At 42.4% G+C, this 23638-nt stretch overlaps 1 protein-coding gene across 1 annotated transcript; it reads right to left on the minus strand.

Moving 5' to 3' along the window:
* Nucleotides 1-33: 33 nt before the first annotated feature.
* ccdc162 (coiled-coil domain containing 162) lies at nt 34-23375 on the minus strand. Its single transcript, XM_085768180.1, has 46 exons — nt 22806-23375; nt 21650-21722; nt 21433-21543; nt 21218-21331; nt 20590-20784; nt 20373-20469; nt 19183-19319; nt 18940-19092; nt 18689-18790; nt 18126-18308; nt 17961-18040; nt 16892-17009; nt 16507-16710; nt 15654-15980; nt 15350-15550; nt 14860-14981; nt 14542-14770; nt 14256-14458; nt 13685-13837; nt 13148-13241; nt 12918-13052; nt 12229-12365; nt 12008-12119; nt 11857-11906; nt 11587-11754; nt 10873-10990; nt 10589-10739; nt 10280-10418; nt 7783-7936; nt 7601-7696; nt 7284-7415; nt 6496-6719; nt 6266-6404; nt 6055-6175; nt 5419-5528; nt 5148-5297; nt 4990-5037; nt 4478-4645; nt 3900-4052; nt 3670-3804; nt 2959-3111; nt 2506-2715; nt 1597-1717; nt 1437-1499; nt 1044-1195; nt 34-413 (listed from the first exon to the last, which is right to left on the minus strand). Exons 1-46 carry the CDS (start codon nt 22943-22945, stop codon nt 360-362), a joined length of 6429 nt encoding a protein of 2142 aa, XP_085624306.1. The 5' UTR covers nt 22946-23375; the 3' UTR covers nt 34-359.
* Nucleotides 23376-23638: the final 263 nt, after the last annotated feature.

A 23638-nucleotide genomic window follows, 5' to 3' on the forward strand; every position in this document is an offset into this window, starting at 1 on the left:
TTCACTGCTGGTTGATAAAAATGACTTAAAGTAGCACTATCGCAAATATAGCAGTAATAGCAATAAAAAACTGAAATATGCAATAAATAGGTCCAGTGGAGCCATAACTATCTGTACACAAAATATAGCCAACGGTGTAGTGCCTGTGCAGCAAATGTAGAATTCCTTTTTGTTATAAGACAAGCCGGCCCGGTGTTTAGCCCCGCCTCCTAAACGTATGTAAAGAGGACGAGGATGTTTATATCTGATACGCTGCAGCACCGACCCCATCTAATGGCTGTACAAAGTATTGGCGATAGTGCTACTATAATTGATCCAAAAATCTATTTAAAAAAATAATAATAATAATTTACTGCATCTCACAGCTGGGGTAACAATGTCTCTGCAGTCAGGACACGAAGGCGACACGACTCCTGAAAGAGAAAGAGACAGTTTTGAATGTTGATTGTTTTATTTAAGCTGCACTCTGTTACCTCAGTATAAAAGCTACAGTTCGTATCTTGTTAAACACAGACTCTTTTTATACGAATACACTGCAGCCTGCTGCTCACAGCTTAGTCTCTTTATAACGACTGGGTGCTTTAAAAATAGAGCTGAGCAACACTGACATCAAATGTGTGAGTATTTACCCTGAGGTTCAGCAGGAAATGAAGTGCACATACCGTAACTTAGGTACGGTAACTAAAACAGGTCCCACACAGTGATGCTAACATTTTAACAGGTTACTGTTTTGCAGCCACTGCGTTACTGTAAGAGTGTGTTTTGTTTTGACCAGCAGCTTCAGGGTGCTGGTGTTTAGATGACTTTAAATAGTTGTAGAGAAGCAGAAGCCGACTCACATGATCTCCTCTTCTGCTCCTGTTACACCACAGTTTAATTAAAGTTAGAGTCTCACTTTTAACCAGGTAACTAAACAACTAGCAGGATAAAGTATCTGCTGCTGTCGACCCTGACACCCGATCAAAAACTCTTCTTCTCTCCACACTTCACTACTTTGCTGTTTGGAGTTTAAACTTTAGCTGAACTCCGTTGAACACACTCACTGCTTTGGGTCTGTCTATTCTTGTGTTTGAGCGGCTCCCGGCTGTGTCGGCTCTCCGGTGTCTTGGCTCTGATGCAAAGTCCTGAAGTGCGTTGTGGTGTGTGAGGCTGCCAAGCTGCAGGGTGGACTGCTGCTGACTGTCCCCGTGCAGACCTGAGACAGAAATAGAGCAGAGACGGGGCGGCTTTAATGCTCCGCACGCCGCGGGAGAAAACGCATTTTATAATAGAAAATTTGAAATGTCATCAGAAAAAGTTACGAGTGTAGACCGCATCAGCAGCTACGAGTCAAAGTATAACTCACAAGATATGATGAGATATGATTTTTTTCACAGATTGTCACTTCGCTACTCTGAGATGAAGGTGAGATTAAGACGCTGTGGAGGGTACGGTACCTGCTGAGGGACTTCTAGTGCTCAATCTGCTGCCTGACAGCGTGTAACAAGTCCTGCTCTGACCTGAGACGGAGCAGACAGACAATAGAGAGTGAAATGTCAGGTCAAGCGGTCGAGAAGCTGCAGGAGATTCTGTCCAAGTGTGAATATGTTACTGTACCTGTCGTGTGGCTGCACCTGGACAAAGCCGCCTCCATGCCGTTCACCTGGCTCTGCAGCTTAGTCACTTGCTCAAAGGCTTCCTGTTTGAGGCAGCGCTCCTGATGCAGTTGGCCCTTCACCTGCACCCACACAGGTGAACATCGTGTTTTTATTACTTGATATTTTTAATTTTCACTCTTAGACCTGCTATGACAGTCAGACAATGATTTAGCTCCAGAGTGCCATGATACAGGATGAGGATGAATCCTAATAACTGTTGATTCCCAGCTCATCCTCATCACATCACAATTTCAGGGTTTCCCTTTAAATTATGATGAAAAGGTTTTACTTTTCGTTTATTTCTGAGGTCTGATTTGACAATGAAACATAATGCAATTGTTATCTTCGGTAACACTTTATAATAAGTACAGACTATTAAGCATTAGTTAAGCATTAATAAATACTGAATTCTTCATTTATAACACATGAATACTCATCAGTATGTAGTTTATAAATAGAGTTAGTGCTGATCAATGATGAGTAAAACATTTTTAACTGTGTTTATAAACTACATACTAATGAGAATTCATGTATTATAAATGATGTATTCAATATTGAATGCTTAATAGTGTGTACTTATTATAAAGTGTTACCTTATCTTCTAGTTCTTTTGAATAGAATGAATGAATTATTTGTTTTTCAAGCAATAAAAACTGAAACATTCTGCAAATCTTTTCATGCTTTTTGATTAAAATCTGTATTGGATTGATATTTAAAAGCTCAATAAAACTTGCTGCGCCTGTGATTAGTTGTAATTTTGGAGCTAGAGATGATGGTTATCACAGGCCAGTAGGAAAAGATCCACTGTTCTGTGACCTCTGTTATTTGTGTATCACACACACGAGTGTGATGAGTATCAGTCACAGACCTGTCGGATCTGTTTGGCGCTGCGTTGTCTCTCCAGCTGGTTCATCCTGCCTCCTCTGTCCAGCTGCTCGCTGAGCTCCTGCAGCCGTCGCTCTCTTTCCTCCACGTCCACTCTCATTTGTTCCAGGCTCTGCACTCGGTAACTGTCCAGCTCCTGCCTGCTGCGAGCCTCCCGCGCCGACTGATGCCGCGCCGCCTGGAGCTCCTCGGTCTGTCAGCAAGCAAATGACGACATTAATAATCAATAAATAGTTTGTCTGGTTTTTTAAAGGTACATTTCAGATTCTTAAATATGAGTATTTCATGATCAACTTCCTCCTCTGTGATGGTGAACTGAATGTTTTTCAGTTATAACAGGATTTTGCTCATTTTGCAGCCACCATTTTATGAATGAGTATGAGAAGCACTCTAACTTGGAGCAGTAGCAGTAAAGCGTGAACGAGACTCTTGGTACCTTCCTGCTGAGCAGCTTCTTGGTGCGGCTGCATTCGGCCTGGCTGCAGGTCAACACCTGTCGGGCTGCGTCCAGCTCCTCCTGCAGGAAAACCACCTGGTCCTCCGCCACCATCTTCACCCTGAGAGCCTCAGTGCGACTGGATATCTCCCTCTGGACACAGGTAACAGGTAACAACCACAACTAAGATCACTGTTTAACAAAACATGATGATAAATATAAATATATGGCAGTGAAAACACTGAAAATTAGTTCAAATTAGTTAATGATTCAGGCGGAATGAGTGTAGTATAACTTCTAAATAATAAATGAGCAGGTTAAATAATGAACCTTGTTGTATAAAAATATACAGTACTTTATATATTATCCTTCAATCCTTTAGGCTATACTTATCAGTTGATGATTTTAAAAACAGACATATATTTTAGGAACACTTTTCTATTAAAATAAAGGTAACACGGGAATAAACCTGAATGAACCTTCATAAAGTGAATGAAAGGATAAAATGAATGTATTTTTAATATATTTTCTCCACTGATTGCAAATCTACAGTCAAAACCCGACGGCTCCGATATGATAAAAGACAACGGGTGGAAACGACGTAAGACACACTGAGGAAAACAGATCATCTGTCGGCTCTGCTCTTGTTGCCTTCCTGCAGGACATGAATCTGATTTCTGATTATTGATTATCCCTCGTGGAGCTGCTGACCTGCTGCGTCTGGAGCAGCCGCCGGTGAAGTTTCTCCCGGTCGACCGCCTGCCTCCATCCACTCAGCGCCCTCAGTTTACTGAGCAGAGCCGTCAGCCGTCGGTTCTCCAGCTGCAGCTCGTGGACTTCTTCTTTCTGACGGACACACACAGCAGATCAGTGTGTGATCTTTATGTGCTGAAATTATTAAGTGATTTATACATATAGATTTTTCTTGTTGTGTACTGTACCTTTAACTGTGTGAGAGTGAGTTCATCGTCGTCTTTGGTGCAGCCGTAGTTTCTTTTGAGCTTCATGATTTTCTCCACTGCGTCTGCTCTCACCCTGTTCACCGTCACACTCACATCCTGCTCCATCTGCTGCTGATGCTCATCAAGTCTGGACTGAGACACAGAGACACATGGAGAAAGTTAAGTTTTTATAAAAGCAAACAAGATATGACATAATATTACAGGAGCAAAAAGTAAATCAGAATCAGAATACTGTATTAGTCCCAAAAGGGCAATTCATTTCTACAATCAGCCCATCCATAATAGATAGAATAAGATATGATAAAAGACAACAACAATGAATACAGCAACTGTCATCCACAATCAGGCAAATCAAGATGGAAAATAAATTACATTATATTCAAACTCCTCTGTAGAGAAAATATTTTAAAATGAACTGTAAGAGCTGCACAACTGTCTAAATCTGAGGATGTAGGTTGTAAAAGGTGGAGCAGAAAACTGTGCAGGCTGGTGTGATAGTATGTGATGATCCAAAAAGTCTAAAGATAGAAAGTATGTGCAATAAAACATTCGCTCACCTTCAGCTGAATGCAGGTGGAGAAGAGCTGTCGAACCAAAGGGTCGTACCGCTCTTTCATCCTGAGGCTGAGTTCTTCCTCTAGAGATCGTTTCTCCTCCTCCAGGTGAGCGACTCGAGCCTGCAGCGCTGAGATCTCCAGCATCATCCCACGACACAAACCTGCCACCTGTGGAACAACAACACCACACCACACTGGTTACTTTGTTTATTCACTTCCCATGACTTTACAGCCACAAGATCTTTAGTCGTCTCATGGGAAATTTTGATTTGACTCAACTTCTGGTGATTGTAAAAACTAAATGTTAATTCAAGAAGTTGTGAGAAACTTTATATTTGATTTGTGTTGTTGTGTTGTTCCTCTGAGTAAGACACATCATTTCACATCATCACTTTGAGACACAGGTGAGAACTTGTATATATGTATGAGCGCAGTAACACCTGATGAAAGGATTTACTAGCTTTTTCTTATTGTTACGCCGCAAAGCTGCAGGCAGTGGTTGAAGTACCCACCTCTGTGGGAGAGTTGTTTGTCTGAGAGTCTTTCAGATTCTTCAAATCCTGAGGTTAAATTGAAAAGAAGATCAATTCAGAGGAAGTCAGATATTCATGTATTCATATTAGTTTTTAAAAGGCGTCTTGCTGGCTGAGATGCTGATCTCCCCTCGTACCTGTTCTCTCTGGTACAGAAGCTGCTTCTGCTGCTGCACGATTCGTTCATAAAAGTGTGAGTGAAGCAGGAAGCTGCGACGCTCCCGCTCCATCACGGAGGAGCCGAGCTGGGTCACACACCGCTGGAGGTGAATCTGAGAGACGCTCAGCTGAGAGAGGAAACACACGGGAACATTGTTACACAGCAGGTACATTTCTGATGACTTGGTTTTGAAGTATTAACTGCAAGTTTTGTTTACAGTACAAAGAAAACAGTTAGCTGTACAGCACCTGTCCCTCCGTCTGCTCAGCTCCCTCCATCAGCTGCTGCATGAACGTCTCCACAATCTGCGGCCGCTCCACGGACACACTGTGCTTCAGTGGGGCTTTTTTCCACAGCTCTGTGCAAACACACAATATTTTATTGTAACTGCAGCCTCTTTCATTTTATCCTCTGTATGACACCAGTGCTTTAAAGGAGACGTATTAAGCCCCCTTTCCACAAATTAAAATATTTTTAAAGACTTATCTGTGACATGCTTTGGTCAAAATACCCCAAGGATCAAACATCACAGCTCTTTTCATACTCTCAAAACAGCCCTGTTCAGAAAGGCTGGTTTCAGTGTCTGCCTCTTTAAATGCAAATGAACCACTGCTTGCCCCGCCCCTTCTACCGACCCCAGGTAGGGGTGGTATTATGTAAATTCGAGTCCTAGTTACATCACTGGAAGACAACTGAGGGAACAGCTTGTAAAACTACATGCATTTCAACCTAGAGAGCCGGCACATTACAGATTTTTTTTGTCAATTCTCACATTTTGGGGGCCGGAAGGCAAGACAAACACCGAAATATATGTTTAAGAGCCTTTGAAAAGTAATATTTCCATTCCATCTCCCCTTTAAAGGTAGATTCTGTATTTTTTTTACCTGTTGGGAGGCCGGTGTCCTGTCGAGTTCGCTCCAACAGCACCAGGGACAGCTCTCTGCTGATCCTCCTCTGCACTGCTTTGATCATGTCGCATTCTGTGCTCTCCAGCAGCCTGTGAAGCTGAGACGGAGACGTTTTACAGGATAATGAGGTGTAGTTGTTAAGACATGAGGTCTTAATCGTGTGTGACTGTTGGACTGATAGGCCTACCTGCCAGGCTTTCACGTCGACCTCTGAGGCTCCAGGAGGAGGCAGGAGGGACTGGCTGCCTGAGACCAGGAGCTCATACTCTCGCTCCTTCCCCATGTGTTGAGCCAGGGCTCTCATGCTGGGGAAGAAGATCTCAGCTCTGGAGAGCAAAGACAACCACTTTAAATAAAACAGTTCAAATAGCTACAGCCTTAAAACACTTGCTGTTAAAAAAAGAAGTGTTTAACGACCTGTAGAGTTTGACAAACTGCTGATACAAACTGGGTCTAGTGAAGACCTCGGGGCCCAGACGTCTCCGGGCCCAGCTCTCCTTGAAGACCTGCAGCTGCTTGGTCAGCAGGAGGAAACCCTTTAGCACAGACTGGGCTCCAGCCGGATCCTGAGGAGCAGAAGTGGAGTCTGATGAACACGTCTTCTCCTCTTCTGCTTCAGCCTCCAGGCAGATTTCATCCTCCTGAAACCAGGACAGAACAGTTAACAAAGTTAACAAACCTGACATACGACAAAATACGACGTTTGTGTGGGATTAAAACCATGAGCAGCCTTGTAGATACAGTTTACTGTATAAACCTAGCTGTGGAGTTGGCCAGGTTAAAGGGATAGTTCAACATTTTGGCAAACTGGCCCATTGCCATAATCACTATAGTCACAGCAGTAGGTTTGTTACCTTTATTTATTTTTAGAACCACAGTTGAGTTGAGCATCAGCGATTTTGCATTATTATCTCATAGCGTGGTGAATGTGCAGGTCACAACTTGTCCACCAGAGCGTTTTGGAGTTGTTGGATTGTGTATTTGATGAGTTTGATGAGGGAAACCAAGAAATCCCATTAGCCTCCATAGCGCAGTTCTGAGCAGCTCACGGCTCTGCTCCGCCGTTCTAAAAATAGCTTGCACTGACAATTAAAGGTAACGAACCTACTGCTGTGACTATAGGGATTATGGCAATGGGCCAGTTTGCCATCATGTTGAACTATCCCTTTAAGCATGAATTGCCATAACAACAACAACTCATAAACCTTGTTGTCATGGAGACGGAGCGGCTCCGCATCTTTTCCGCTGTTCAGGACATCCTCCATGAGCAGCGACAGGCCGAGGACGGCAGCGTTGGCCTGAAGTCTGCTGCTGTCACTCAGACCGCTGAGACACAACTGGAAAAAACACAAACACAACTTCCACTGTGTCAACTGGAATAAAACTCATGTGTCTGTTTGCGTCACTCAGCTTTGGGTTTACCACAGTGAATCAAACTATCCAACCATCAAACATCACCTTTATTTTATTTTTTCTTCAAGGAGAAATAAACATACAAGACATAACATATAAGGTGTTGAACCTGCATGCAGTATTCTATGGATGGGACGTCCCACACACGCAGAGGGAAGGATCCATGACAGGCCATGAAGCTCCTCCATGGATACATCGTCTGTGCCTGCAGAGGAAATCACAGCGTCCTGTCATCATGTATTCTTACATGATGTGATGCAGGCTCATGATACGCTGATATGATAAACCAACCTGACAGCCACGGGTCTCTAGAGGTCGAGGGACAGGCAGCGTGACACTGAAGACGTCAGTCTGAATAACGTCACTCAGCAGAGGGAGAGCGGCGGCCATGTTGTCGCTCACACTCTGGTAAGAAGCAACATCAGCGGAGGAGAGGAACGTCTCCCTGGACATGAGAGAAGACACGCCTGGCTCTTTTTATAACATCATCTTAAGGCCACTTATCCCTGACAGCATCGCGTGTTGACACCAAGCAGCTGTTTTACAATGGTGTTTACTGCTGCTGTCCCACTACCTGGTTTTACTGAAAGGTCAACTGTGCTCTGCCTTAAAGGGATAGTTCAACATTTTGGCAAATTGGCCCATTCCCATAATCGCTATAGTCATAGCAGTAGGTTCGTTACCTTTAATTGTCGGTGTAAGCTATTTTTAGAACGGAGGAGCGGGGCGACAGGCTGCTCAGGGCTATGTTATGGAGGCTAAGGGAATTTCTTGGTTTTCCTCTTCAAACTCATCAAATACACAACCCAACAACTCCAAAAGGCTGTCGTGGACAAGTTGTGAGCTGCACATTCACCACGCTATGAGATAATAACAGAACGTTACCAGACAGAGTTGTTTTCATGCAAAACCGCTGATGCGCGTTGCGTTCAGGGACAGTTTTTCAGCAAGCAGACTCTGTATTTACCCTGTATTTACCTCGAAAACGGCTCCGTTTCGTAATGTTCCATTATTATCTCATAGCGTGGTGAATGTGCAGCTCACAACTTGTCCACGAAAGCGTTTTGGAGTTTTGGGATTGTGTATTTGATGAGTTTGATGAGGGAAACCAAGAAATTCCTTTAGCCTCCATAGCTGAGTTCACATGATCTCTCTTTAATTCCAACACATTGGACTTAATATAAAAAAAAACTAAATGGATTAAATATTACCGACCCTTATAATGCCCCCGGGGTGCTTTTCAAAAATATTTTTGCCTAACAGGACGTCCTAGACCTGCAGTATCTGGACACAGCTACCTGATCAACTACTCTACAAGCATACAAAAGCCGGCTTTATGCTCTTTGTGCTCCACAAAATGACACAAGCAGGAAAGACGGTGACAAAAAGAAAAGAAAGAGGCAAACACATATAAGCTGTGAGTCTCCCAGCCTTTCCACCCCATAGCACCCCGGACAGCTACGAGCTAACGTTAGCCATGCTACACTGCATTAACTGGGATGATACGACACTTACCCTTCTAGTGAGGATACAGCAGGTTTCTGCTGGTAGATTTCACAGCTGGACGTTCATCACAAAGCCAGACTGCGTCCATGTGTAACCCTCCAGGCTTTTGTATGCAAAAGCAGCAGCGCGATGCAAAGTTGGAGATACTTTTGAAAAGCACCCCGGGGGCATTATAAGGGTCGGTAATATTTAATCTATTTAGTTTTTATATATATTAAGTCCAATGTGTTGGAATTAAAGTGAGATCATGTGAACAGACGGCTTAAAACCTTCCATTTTACTGCCAAAATGTTATGCAGCTGTTCCTGGTCCACCGATCCACGTCTGCCCTCCTCCCGCACTATCTACATACAGTCACATTGTTTACGTTACGTTGTGTGTTTTAATTAATCCTGTAACACAAACAGTGTGATCGCGGTACCGACAGAGTGACAGGCAGGTTCATTGTCAGTGTGCAGAGGGATGAGGGACAGCTGTTACTCCCACAGTGACTCCCGACACTTAAACCTAAAACCCTGACATGTCAAGCTTTAGGGTGTGTTAGAGGACTAATTTATCCGTCTAGCCATCATAATTATGACACCTGAAACGGTAAACACTGCTGATCGATCGAAAAAATTACGCCCGGAGTGAATTTTTTCTGTCACTGTAAACGGCTGGTTCTTGAACGTAACTCGGTCAAAGTAGACGTATCCTCAATATGTTTTGCAGTTCTGTTAGGTCATACTACATGCTGACAAAGTTATACATGTAAGACTTGTATGGGCTCGGAGAAAATCGCTTTGTTATTCTCATTCCGCACCCGGCTCTCCCCTGTATTTACGCTACGAAAATCTGCAGATTCCTGCCAAAATGGCGTCGCTGTCAGTTTCGGGGCTGCGTGACGTCACCGTGACGTCAGCTCCCGGAGCTCTATAGCGTAGCTCTGAGCAGCCTGCCGCTCCGCTCCTCCGTTCTAAAAATAGCTTACACCGACAAATAAAGGTAACGAACCTACTGCTATGACTATAGCGATTATGGCAATGGGCCAATTTGCCAAAATGTTGAACTATCCCTTTAAGCAAGAAGAATATAGAGCAGAGACCAGTGTGAAGCCCTGTCTTGACTTTTTATGATCAGTAGGGGAAAAAAACAAAAGCAGACAAAGAGTACAACAGTATAAAAAGGGGAAACCAGCAGCACAAGCTCTGCTGAAGTGTCTGACAGGCGATGTGGCAGCAGCAGACTGGAGGTTTCAGATGGGACGAGCAGTGTGTACTAAGATACTGTACAGCACACTGACCTGACGAGGTGTCTGACAGCAGTGTCAAACTGCAGCAGGAGGACCTGCCGGCGCAGCTGCAGCAGTCGCCCGACAGACTCGGGGCTGCTGGGATCAGACAGACGCTCGACCTGTCGCCGGATCTCCTGCAGCTCGGCCGCTGTGCAGCAACCAGAGAGGAAGAGACAGAACTGTCAACATACCGGTTCATACTGGTGTTTTTTTGTCTGTGTTGTCCAGCTGTGATTTAATAAAAGTTTCAACCCACCAGCGTTCATGGCAAAGAGTAAAAGACGAAGGTATGGTTCTTTATTTGAAACGTCTACCCACCGATGCCTTCACTGCCTCCCCAGTCGGCTGCAAGAACTGAGCCACAGGAGGTTTCAGTGTTTCCAAGTCTGGAGAAACTCATCAAGTAATAAATGATGTCATGAAGAGCTGAAACTATGTGCAGAGTGTGACGGAGAGCCGTGGCACAGGCCTGGAGACAAAAAAGAAGAGAGGGGTAAATAATCTCCTGACGATTCCTGATGATTTAAATCATGTAAAAAATGAATTCAAGACACTCAGACTGTTTCTAAAAACCATGAAAACGAAAAGTGTCAGCGTCTCACCGGGACTTGTAGCGTCTTGAACATGTGAAGCACCTCAGAGAAATGAGCGACAACCCACAGGTTCTGAAGAGTTTTGCCATCTGCAGATAAAAGCTGCTGTGACCCACAACTGGAAGAGCTGCATGAAAAACACAATAAGATGCAAAATACATGTGTTTAATGCTGATGTGAAGGGATTTTAACCCATTTATCACCATTATAATAACAGAACAAACCCTAACCCTATATACATCTGCAAACTGTAAATGAATTACTGTTCAATGATTTTGTATCCATCTCCATTAGAATACAGTTCTACTATATGGCATTTTGTATTTTTGCATTTTCCTTTATGTTAATTGTTTAAGAAGTTAATGGTGAATTAAGATTTTTCTGTATGTTATATCATTCCTTAGATTGTTGAAAGCAGTGACTGAAATGTGGCTCTTTCATAAATGTGCTGTTAGTGTTCATCTTGGTGAATATATCATGAATAGATTACTGATTTTATTGCTGCTGATACATGTTGTAGTTGTAAAGATTTAATGGTAGTATGATGACGTCTTGGCACCGGGACTCAATGCTGTTTTTATATGAATGACCACAGTGTAAATACAGTCATGTGACCTGTTTCCCCTCTGATTGCATCAACTAAACTAAACTAAAAATCCATGTGTGTGTGATTATTCTTCAGTTTTGCACATTGATCAGCCATGATATCCAGGCTGCTTGTACCTGGGGTCAAGGCAGCGGTCAACTCCTGCATCCTGCTGCCTGCTGGTGTGTTGAGTGGTGAAGAGGGACCGGCGGATGGAGGGGATGTCGTCCAACAGAGACGTGAGACTGTGGCAATATGCAACAATCTGCGCTCTCACACAGTACTGAGATATCTGTGTGTTGAATCTGTGGAAATATCAGCACAAACAGTATTTAACTGCATTCTGCTCTTATCTAGAGTGAGTACGGCTTCCACATCGTCTGGTAAGTTGTTTTTCATGGACTTACTTCTTGAGAAAATCGATTATGAGGCTCCTTTTGATCTTTGCTGCTTCCTCCTGCAGAGTGAGAGAAATTAATTTTACTTCATGAGCAGGCGATCATACTCATCATCATCCTGCTAAAAACCCCTGCAAATCGACCACTGTGTGCAACTCACTGAGGTTTTGATACGACCCCCCATGGCCTGTTTCTTCTTCATAAATGAATTCAGCATCTCGTCACGCAGACCCACTTTTTCCAGCTGGATGGACACAAATGCTTCCATCAGCCTGGAGTAAGAAAACACCATTCTCTTTATTAAAGAGCCAAGGCAGCACAAAGGCAGGTTAAGGTTAATCATCACCAGTGTCGTTCGCTCTTCATGTATGGGAAGATTACCTCTGCTTGGAGGTGATGGGGGTTCTCCTGGAGGAAGAGTTTGTGTTTTCCTGCAGGTTTTCACCGTCACCTTCAGGTTTGGAGTCAGATCTTGTTGTGGATTTCACATCTTTATCAAGACGAAGGGCTTTGTCGCTCTGAGAATCAGTTGGAAAAGGAGCACAAATAAACTGCATAATTGTGTCTCTCACAATTATGATATCATCAGACTATTATTATAAATTATATGGTAGTTTGGCATTATAGTTTAAGATTAGGTAACCCTAGACCAGTAGTTTCCAAGCTACTGTATGGGTCTGGCCTCTCACAAAGTAAATTTCAGGAGTTGTGAGATGATTTATGATTTAAGTTTCAATTTTTTTATTTTATTTTATTCTAAAATATTGAATTATTTCCACTCAATAGGCCTACAAATGCTTATTTATATGAAATTTGTGTGAAAGACTTTTGAGAGAAATCAATCACTGCTAATAATGTCGCCTCACACTTTCTTCGGCTCAACGAGACACTTTTGTGTTGAGAGTTAGTACGACTGTTTACAGCTGTATTAATGATGCAGGGAAAACAATCATTCTCATACAGTACGTTTTATGAAAATTGGACAATAGCTTTAAATGAAACTCATAATCAAACTTGACTGCACCTGAGCAAATGTGTTTAGTCACTTAACGCAACTGAATAACACACACCTCAGTTGATGATGCAGCACTTTCAGCCCAGTAGCAAACAGCAGCCAGCTTTACAGCACTTATCAAGGCGTTCTTCTGTGCAACCTGACAGGCCAGAGTCACCTGCAGGTTCTCCACACTCTGCCGGTTCATAAGCTACAGAGGCATAAAAAAAATCAAAAAAATCACTGAATTGCATAATCATTTGTTTTCTTAGTTCATAAGAATAAGATGTTTTTATTGTAACATACGTGAATCACTGCCTCCTCTGAGCTGAAGCTGAACCTGCCGATCTGGTTCTCATCCAGTTCCTGGATGCTCAGATGTAGGTGGGATGGTGTGAACCTGCAGCGGACAAAGAACTTTAAATCCCTCTGAAACGCTTCAGTGCTCTTTCAGAACAGTAGAGATAATCGAGCATGTAAGGACAAGCAGAGCTACGAGGTGAAAACACATCCTGATGATCAGTCACAGTCTTTCTAGGTCTTAATACAGCGATGAGGTTTATTTTGACAGAAGAACAGAAGAGCTGACTGGAAAGTTATAAGGACTGAGATGCAGTATAAACCTTTTCAGGTGCCGCTTTATTCTAGTTTTAACTTTAGTTGAAGTCTTAATTTATTTGAATATGCTTCTCTTTTCTAACTTTTTATACACTTTCTTCTATTCTATTGGTTTTATTCTGAGAGAAGCCACATCAAATTTCATTGTAGAGTGTGTGTAATGACAATAAAGCTCATGTCGGAAAATGTAATCATGGAAATACGACATGTAGTGGGGTTATTTACCTGTCCACAGAAGTGTCATCCTCCAGTACCGCTGTGATAAAAATAGGCCTCTGCTCTGTTTGGACTTTCTGCTCAGCGACCTCAAACGGCACCGGCCTCAGATACAGGTGGAAGTCGTTGAAGCCGAGCTCTGAGGCCTCATCTCTGTACAACCTGGAGAGAAATACTGGGTGTTACAGCCTGACATGACACAACATTTATTTCTCTGTGTGGATGTACAGTAGTGTCACCAGATACAACAGGAGGAGACCTAAGGATTTTCATCTATGTTGACTTTACTTTGAGACAAGAATTTGCTCAGAGAGGGCCTGAAGTTAACAAATCTACAGCTTCTAAATAGATATTGAGTTGTTTGGTCAATTTTTAAAGTGATTCATTAAATTACTTCAGGCTTCATGATGTTATATTTGGTGTTTTCCATCCTCACCTGAATATAAGTTTCTTAAAGGCTCTTTTGGTTAAATACAAATATTTTAATGCTACAAATACATTAATAAAGTTTAGAAAAAAGCAAAAGCGCACATGCAGGCGACCCCCCTGACGCCCCCACCAGTGTGAGCGGTATCTTAACTGTGCCAGATGTGCGGTCTCTGCGGCCGACTCCAGCAGGCGATGGCGGATTGTTACGAGCTCCAGCAGCTTGGAGAAAGTTTCCACTGCGTACAACTGTTTCTCTCTCCCCTGCTTCAGATCCCTCTCCTCTGCAGACTTTACCAACGCCAAGCCCACCTTTTGGACCAAGAGCGGGTCCTCGAAAAACACGCCTGAGAACAACTGAGAGTGGAGAAAAAGAAACAAAAGCCAAATTAAGCTGTTATATTTCTCTACATGAATTCATTTTGAAAAGAAAAACCTACATCCTTCTGTATCTGAGGGCTGTAGGAGGCTCCAGGTGAAGCCAGGCGCCTCCAGCTGTGCAGGATCTGCTGCAGGAGCTTCTGTCGCAGGTTCAGTTTGTCAGAGACGCTGGTGGCTTGGTGCAGCTCACAGAGCTCTTTGTGAGCCTGGGCTAGTCCATGAAAAACTGCAGAGGCCAAACAGAGGGACGGGTGGACCTCCAGGAGGAACACGTTCATCAGCGCAGGGCTGCAAACAGGACACAGGGAGGTAAATACAGAGCAATCAGACTCCAGATGCAGAATACTGTAGTTGACCTGACGTCTGTGTTTACTTGCCTGCTGCCTCCAAGTGAGACCAGATGTTTTGGGACGTAGTTCAGTGGAAGACCGTATTCGTGAGCGGAGCCTTTACCGTCGTCCCTCCAGATGCGTTGGAGGTACTGCCGCTGATTTTCAATCTGATGAGATGAAACAACACAATCTGTGAGAACGTGCAGGACGAAGACTTCACTGAAACCATGTAAAATATGAGATAAAACACAACCAGGTGCATCTGTATGCAAATGGAAATGTGTCTGATGTACAAACTGCTGCTGCTTTCATGCAGAAGATGTATTTTTTAATATTAAATTAATTCCAAATCATCGGTTGTTAGATTCGCTGCAGCTCTGGCTTCTTTGTGAACATGATGTACCAATTAAAATCTCCACATAAACAACAAGGAGACATAAACTTATCGACTAACTGTTTAACGTTTGTATCCGTCCTTTAATCCCTTTTTTACACATACACATGAACTAAATCCTTTGCAGGCTTCTGTTTTCACCTCATTATCCAGGACGTCTTTGATCAGCCGCTGGTGACTTTGCAGGCAGTCTGTCTCGGCCCTGTAGACCTGAACAAAGTAATCCTGGTTCAGGTCCAGCTGTGGTCTGCTGTGCATGATGTCAGTGATGACCTGAGCCAGGGCAAACCTCTCCTCGGCCCCTGCTGTGTGCTGGTAGGCTTCACAGTAACAGTTTAAGAGCTGGAGATAAACAACAATCACAGTGTTTACAGCACATTAAGATGCTTTTTAATCCATGAATAAAAAAAAATAAAAATAGTTTAAAAAGTTGCAGAAACTGTACCTCCACCTTGCTCTTCAAAAACTCCATCTCACACGTCCACAAGTCGAGCAGCAATGCAACTCTGTCAACATCTGTCCTGGCCCAGGAGTGAATATCTGCAGTCAAAGCTTCTTTGGGTTTTCCCTTCGTTTCAGGTTTGTTCCTCTGGATGAAATGTGACCCGACCAGGAGAAGCTCGTTCTCCAGCTTCTCCAGGTCTTTCAGAGCAGCCTCGTACACAATGTAGAAGCCTCTCTGGTCCTGGGTGTGGATGAAACGCTCCTCAGTGCTGTGGAAATCATGAAGATTCTCCACCTCTGCAAACTCCATAAACTCTGAGCAGTGAACCTGAACATTGAAGAAGTCATAACACTGGATTAATGCCAATGTTGCATATTTTAAACCTTTTATTAAAGTTTATTTTTCATGCTTATGTTTATATATATATTATATAATACAATAATATATAATATATTATTTATTGCATCAGTTAAGATGCTCTCTTCACTTGCAAGGTCAAGACAGGCTGTAATGTTGTTTAGTGGTGAAAGGTTTGGGTGACAGTCAAGCTATAATCTCTGAAATTTACTGATCTCACAAATTAACACAATATATGCAAAATATAATGTATCATTTTTATAATTATTCAAAAAAGTAATAATAATAATGACGCTAATTTAAATAAATAATACTGCACTACATTTAGAACTGTGAGAAATTTTGAGTTGTGGCCAAAATCATGTTTTGTGAGGTCATTTTAATTCACTTCTTTATCGAGTTGAGGAGAACATTTGTACCAAATTAGAGTTAGCACTATATGCCATTTTCATTTATTCTAAATAGCAGAGTTCATATCAAACACACTTATCTCCACCTTGTAGTCTACAGGTGTGTTGTGGTTGTACTGGAGTGAGCCGAGACCTCCGGCCTCCCCTCGTCCTCCTCTGGCTGCGTTCATCCAGCTGGTTTCCTCGGCCGTGCTGCACAGCCCTCCCTCCTGCAGCTGCAGACCTGCCAGGTCAAAGGTCAACATCCTCTCCACAGAGCGCAGGTAGTTCAGCATCCCAAGACACACACGCTGTGGACGGAGAAACAACGGTTAAAGATGAAGCTTTAGCATCAGTGAGAAACTTCCAGATACGCTTCTTGTTGAGCTAAAGAACAAAATGTAAACTTCTCTTATGTTGATGAGTTTAGCCAACAACCTCTAGCACACACACGCACACACACACACACACACACCTACAGCGTTGCCTCACCTGCAGCTCTCGAAGTTTGAGATGACGCAGGTAAATCAGGGACAGGTAAGCACCTCGGGTCACGATGGGATCTGAGGCTCCTTCCTCTAAACTGTCGTCCAGATCCAGAAGCTGCAGACTGACAGAGAAGCTGCATCTTGATAAAGCAGGTTTATATAACACTCTAGTATTTTCTCACTTCATAGGTGGATCAAAAAAGTGGCTGCTGACAAGTTATTATACATTTATAGATGCAAATTTTTCTTTTGATTTGCACACATTTTAAGTTTGAAATATTTTTGATTATGTCAAGTCTATAAAGAATCAAAAAGTAATGCCAAATGCCCGTTTAAGTTCCCAGAGAAAAAGGTCAAAGATTGAAGTTTTAAAGCAGAAGTAAGTGATCCGGTCGTTTTGGCTAATGCTGCGTTCCAGGCAGGCTTTTGAAACCGTAAATTACAGCTTCAAGTCACAACTTACGACTTTGTAGCGTTCCAGGCAACCCACTCGTGTTTTTCCGACCTGTTTTACCTGTGAAAGTCACTATAACGGCCACTCGTAACTTCTGACCCGTGAACTCGTACCAGATCGAACTGGTACCACTTCACAGGTTGGAAAAACACGAGTTACGGGCTGCCTTGAATACACCATAACAGTCCTCGTCCCTACGTCACCACATTCACGGCGTCCCTTGGCTGCACACACAGCCCTGCATGCCGTTCTCTCTCCTCATTGGATAAAAACTGTAGGATACGAGAAAAGTTTTCTCCTCGGCTCAGAGCAGAGCAGAGTGACTGACAAACCTGTGTTTCGGTCCAAACACTCTATGTAAGTGATTGCTGTCAGAAGATATAACTATTTAAGACTTATATTAACACAAAAATATCACTTACTTCTGCTTTAAGTGTTTTGAAAATATCCAAAAGGTTTGAAAATATACAAAGACATAAAGACGTTATAAAATCTTGAAAGCAGTGACGCAGAAACAACCCAACGTTTCACACTTTTTTGTAACAAGCGAATAAAAAACACAAAATTGACTGTTAAATGAGTGAGATTAATGATTCTCGGTTAAAAAAATAACACACACCTTCCTTCCTTTGTTGACTTTTGACCTTTTAGATTCTTGACATTGCTGCCTCCTCCTGTTCCGGATGTGGATGAGTGACTCTGTACAGGACAAACATCATGTGTTTAATGTGAAGGCAGCACTGAGCTAAGCGACGACACTCTTACCGTCTCTCTGAGCAGAAACACTTGCCTGAGGTGAACTCGCAGCGTTGTAAATGCTCGTCCAGATCTCAGAGATCTGCCGTCGTTTCATCCTCCTGCTGTGTGACAACGAGGAGGAGGAGGAGGAGGTGGATGTGGACGGTGAATCACCAACATGTGCTGGGAGGTCTTTTAGAGCTGTGGCCACATGGAGCAGATCAGGGACCTGATAAGATTCACAAGTACGTAAGAGATAGCTCAAACACTGAGGTCTGATGTGTTGTTATAGAATATTTGGAGTGCATGAAGAGAAGAGAAAACATTTTTTTTACAGATTAAATCCAGTTATTGGATTCATTGATGAAACTTTATCTATTAAACTCCATCAATCAGGAGCTTAAAGCATCCACCCATCATCCATCTACTTGCTATACCACTGCAGGGTCATGGGGGAGCTTGAACCAAGCCCAGCTGACAGTGTGAAGGCAGGATACAACAGGACAGGGAGAACATTCAAACTCCACAAAGAAAGGCCCCAGACCTCAGGAATCGAACCCAGAACCTTCTTACTGCAAAACTGTGCCACCACGCTTGAGCACTGTTCACCTGGAGAAACCTGCTGTGCATCCTCAGCAGCTCGTCCACACATTTCTTCTCCTTCAGCTTTGTGACGAGCTTCTGCTGCCACGGATCCAGACTGGGTTTCACCTAGAGACACGAAATCCAAACAGTCAAAACCAACTGACCCACAAAAGAAATATTTTTCAAGGTAAGAAATGTGAGACCACCTTTAACGGTAACCAAAGACTATAATGGTATAGAATTATGTGTATGCGTTTGTTACTTATTGTCTTCACCTGAATGAATGGGATCCAGTTGGCCTCCTTCCTCAGAGCCGTGCTCCCGCTCTTCCTCCCCCACTGACTCTGTCTGACGTCTGTGCCGTCGTACTGAGGAAACGTCTTCATCTGCTCTTGTCGTCTGAAGACGATCCTGAACTCCCTCCACACCTGGTGAGACAGTGGCTGAGATTCAGTATCAGATGCGGATGACGACCAGCTTCACATGTTGTTGACTGGAGCCATTTTGGTGCATATTACCGTGCTGAACAGCTCCATCTCATCTGCGCTGGTCCTGAGTCTGTGAGTGTCATACGACAGGTGGAAGTGTGTGATCAGTGACTGTAGCTCAGGTAGAAACTTGTCCAGGTCAACAGAGAGCAGAGGGACATTTCCTCCTGCAGGTGAATGAACCAGATTAAATCTGTGATGTGACAATCTACAATTAAAGCTACATTTTGCTTATTATCCCTTTAAAAATCAAGCCTATTTTTTAGGCCTTTTCTCGAAAATTGCATATCCATAATAAAATGAGTATATCTCTGCAACCACAAGGTCTATTTGAATACTTTTGGTGTCATAGTAAAGGGAAAAAAATGAGGAATTGCTGAGATGTGTAAATTTCAGTATATCTGTTACTGGTGAAGAGTAAATGAAGATGACACACAGAAAAAAATTTATAAAATTAATATTCGCCTAAAAAAAATCATATTTTTGATGAGTGCCCTTAATAATGCTGATGAAGCTCAAACTCTCTATAAAATCATTGTACAACATGTGAACATTGTCTCTGCAGTGGTTGATTCTGATTAATTGAAGCAGGACAAAATTATTGAGATTTTACTACAAAATATCCAGGCGAACTTTCCAAAATGTCCATTTTTGGCACAGCTTGGAACCACCTGCTACTATAAACTATTGTTTAATCTTTATTTTCACACAATTTGGATAAACTAACTGAAAATAAATCTACTGGAACCGATTGTAAATAACTAACATAGTGGATTCAGTCTCTCTGCGTACTGCTGCACTCTGCAGCTTGTTTGGGTGGGTTTGGCTTTCAGCCTCTATCTCTGCAGCGCATTGGTCGATTCGAGTGATCGACGGCTCAATCTAAATAACACTTGATCTTTTACCTGAACATCCAATGCCTGGTTTTACATATTTTACACCCGTTTTTGCTTATTACAATTACACTCACCATTCTTTATTTATACAGTTTCACTCATTTTGGCTGTGCTTTTACTATCACAGGCAGAGGTCCATTTGTTATTATAGAGGTCTGGGGCTTTCCATTTTATCACATGATCTTCATCAACAGGATGGAGTTTGGAAACCAAATGCTTGTGAATTCTCGCTCAACAGGGGACATAAACCCTTCTTTATGAAGATGACCTTCAGTATCAGTATCTTCAAGTAGATTATCACATCTCTACTACGTTGGCTCTCACCATCAGGTCGAGTCTGATGTGCAGTTTCCTCCTGCTCTGTGGCAGATGGCTGAAATTCTTTATCTCTTCTTTCACAAGCTGGTATATAGTGTACGACCTATTGGAAAAAAATATCTGATTTAGTTATTAAGCATAGCATTCATGACATAAACTCGTAATAATAATAATAATCATTGTAAACACCAAGCAGATGCCTTAAAAGAGTGGATTTTTCTACCCTGAGGAAGTTGTGAATGGTCTGAGCAGAGTGCAGGTGACAGACCAGCCAGCGGAGGTAAATGAGCACATCGTCCTGAGTCAGCAGGTTCGCAGGGTTTCCTCGCCCTGTCAGCATCTTCTCTCTGCTCGCTGACAGTCTGCGAGCTCTCTGAACGGCATCCTCGTACTCACCTGTCAAATATGACACCTGGTCCTGAGAGAAGACAACATCTGCTGTGATCATGGTGAAAATGACAAACCTGGAAAGTTGTTTTTTTTGGTCAATAAAAAGCATCACTCCTGCACTCACCAGGAAGCCTTTTATTTTGAAAATATATATATTTTTAAATCATGTGTTTATATATTTAAAGGTGATTTTAAACAAACAATCTCTGATTAATTTCATGAGGAAGGGATCCATTTACTATTGTTTTCCTTCAGTAGTAGATGTGAAAGCTTATGGTTTTAAAATTGATCTGGGAAAAGAACCTTCTCAGTTTGTTGCTGTTCTGCCCTTATGGCCTCTTTGTATCTTCAGTATGATAAACAAAATCTGTTTGTCCTTCATATAAATAATAATGATATAGCCTACTGCAACAGCAGATCAAACCTCCTGTCATAATGAGTCCTGATGAGTCATTTGTCACCTTGTAAGCAGGATAAAGCTTCTCGATGACGCTGCTGTGACGACAAAATCTTCTCCACCTCAGCATGAGCAGATATTTGATTTGAGCCAAGTGATATGATCTGTCCGTGTAAAACTGATGAAAGTAACAAAAGGGAAGTTTAAAATATAATTTTCTTGCATCCTTTGGTATCATTTCATTGTCCTTCATATTATCTTTTTTTCTTTTGCCCTCACCTGGTGCAGGAGAGGAGGCAGACTCTCAGGTGTGTACTCCAGACTGCAGCAGCTCTCCAGCTCTCTCTGCATCACGTCAGCCTGACTCTGAACTGGTAAAGCTTCAGCCACCTGCAACCAGGAGGAGTTTCATGACCTAGATAATGACTGATTGATTTTCTTCAGCCTCCATGACGTTAAAATAAAAGATGGACCCGTCACCCTAACATGGTCTCACCTGCAGCCCCCTCCACAGTGTGTGCTCCCTCTCCACACGGAAGAAGGTGATATCTTTTGGAGGTGGAACAGAACTGAAACAAAACTTGAAATTAATTGTAGAAAAGCAAACAACTTTTAAAGCAAGAAACTTAAAAAAGGAGAATAAGTTAGTCTTGTTAGAAATAATAAAGGACAAGTTCGGTCTAACAAACCTAGGAGTTTAGCTGCTCCAGCTCCACTTGGTCTGGTGACCAAGGTGGCTAAGTTACGCATTACCTTTTTACTTGATGAGCTATTGAGTTAGCATTGAATTAAACAATTCCCTATTTGTGGTACCATTTTAGTTTTAGAATTGTGAATTGAGGCCTAAATTATGTGGTTTTGCCATTTTTAATGCGCTTACTGTACATGTGCTTTGGCTAAATGGTAATATGCTCATTTTTGACTAATATTGTTTAGTGTGTCAACATGCTAACTTTTGCAAACTACCACTAGGCCTATAACAAACTTGCGGCCTGAGGTTATGTGATTTGGCAGACAAATTTGGTCATGAACCAAAGAGGAAGACCAATTCAAATTTTGACCTGATGGCGGCGCTAGAGGACAAGTTATGATATTAAAAATGAAATATTTACATATCAAAAATGTATCCTCTTGTGAGCAGATTTAACAAATGGTGCCCAAACTTTTTTTCTTTTTTTTTGAAACTCAGCAAAAAGTTAAACATTCAATTTATTTTTAATGGCAATGTGTAATGACAACAAATTCTAGGCTACATGCCTGGTTTAAATTCCACCTACCTGGCCTGGCAATGGAAATAGCCTACAGCAGGAAGATCACCCCAGACACATTCAACAGTTATAAAATATATTCTAAAGAAAAAAAGTATCTTTAAAGCTTCTTTCCACAAAAAAGCTCATAAAAATATCCTCTAAAACAATGAAAACTGGTATATTGGACCTGTTCTATGTCTGACAGAGACCATTCAGCAGATGAATGTGAAAACAATGCTCTGGTGTCATCTGTGAAGCTCCAAATAACAACAAACAAGGCTGGATAAGACATTTTTGAGTGGAGTTCAACTTTAAGTTCCACCTATACATGGCAAAACACAAACAGTAATTTGCACCTGTTACCTGACATGACTGTATATTAAGTAATAAGCATCATCACACCTGTAGGATTTGGAGGTCCCTGCTCCATGTGGGAATCCACTCTCCTCTATTTCCGCCCTGAGAGCTGAGATTTGCTGCGACAGCTCAGCCTCCATCTGCTGCACTGTGTCAGAGGAGGAAACTCTGTACACGTCACACATGGCAGATCTTCTAGCTCAGGATCAACACTTATGGATGCTGCAAATATTTCACACGTTCACATAACATACACCTCCTCTAGCCCTGCTAAATCTCTGCCTCCATGATGGCTTGTTGTGGTGTATCCATGGAGATAAACCATCCATGCATCCCAGCTTCCTCTTCGTCAGTGACTGTGTTTGATCTGTAGAGGGCTCTAACATTACACCAGAGTCTTTCCTTTGTCAGTATAACACATGATGTCAGTGCTGTTGGGCTTTTTCACCTACTCACCACAGCAACAGTAATTTGTAATTTACACAATACGATAAATGATCATTCCTGCACAGTGCAGCCATTGTGGAGCAGCGTGTGCAGCACGTACCTCTGCAATCACAGCTCCTGCATTCAAAAACCTTGACTTACTCCAAGCAGGACCCATTCTTCTTGGATACAGTGTATGATTGGTTCTTTGCTCATGATGTGATTATCCAATAGCAAATCACCTCCACAGCGCCTGCAGAGTCAAGTCTGCAGCTGTGCAATTCCTCTAGGGACAGAAATACAAAAAGAAAGGTAGATCAAAAACCCAAACAGATATTCAGTGGTTCTTTAAGCTTTATTTACATGCACCATCTCTGATACAACCAAGATAGGAATTGGAATTACAGCTGACAATGTCAACTTGATCTCTCTCTCTTTTTTTGTAGGAGCAA

This window comes from Trachurus japonicus, chromosome 22 (assembly GCF_045865225.1).
Source record: "Trachurus japonicus isolate A0001 chromosome 22, Traja_1.0".
Classification (NCBI taxonomy): domain Eukaryota; kingdom Metazoa; phylum Chordata; class Actinopteri; order Carangiformes; family Carangidae; genus Trachurus; species Trachurus japonicus.

Excerpts from the sequence above, each read along its gene's own strand:
- ccdc162 (XM_085768180.1), bottom strand. The coding sequence starts at position 22,945 with ATGTGTGACGTGTACAGAGTTTCCTCCTCTGACACAGTGCAGCAGATG. Across the intron at positions 19,320-20,372 it reads ACATCAGACTCGACCTGATG|GAGGAAATGTCCCTCTGCTC; the intron begins GTGAGAGCCAAC and ends ATTCACCTGCAG. Across the intron at positions 10,419-10,588 it reads GGGAGGCAGTGAAGGCATCG|CGGCCGAGCTGCAGGAGATC; the intron begins GTGGGTAGACGT and ends GTTGCTGCACAG.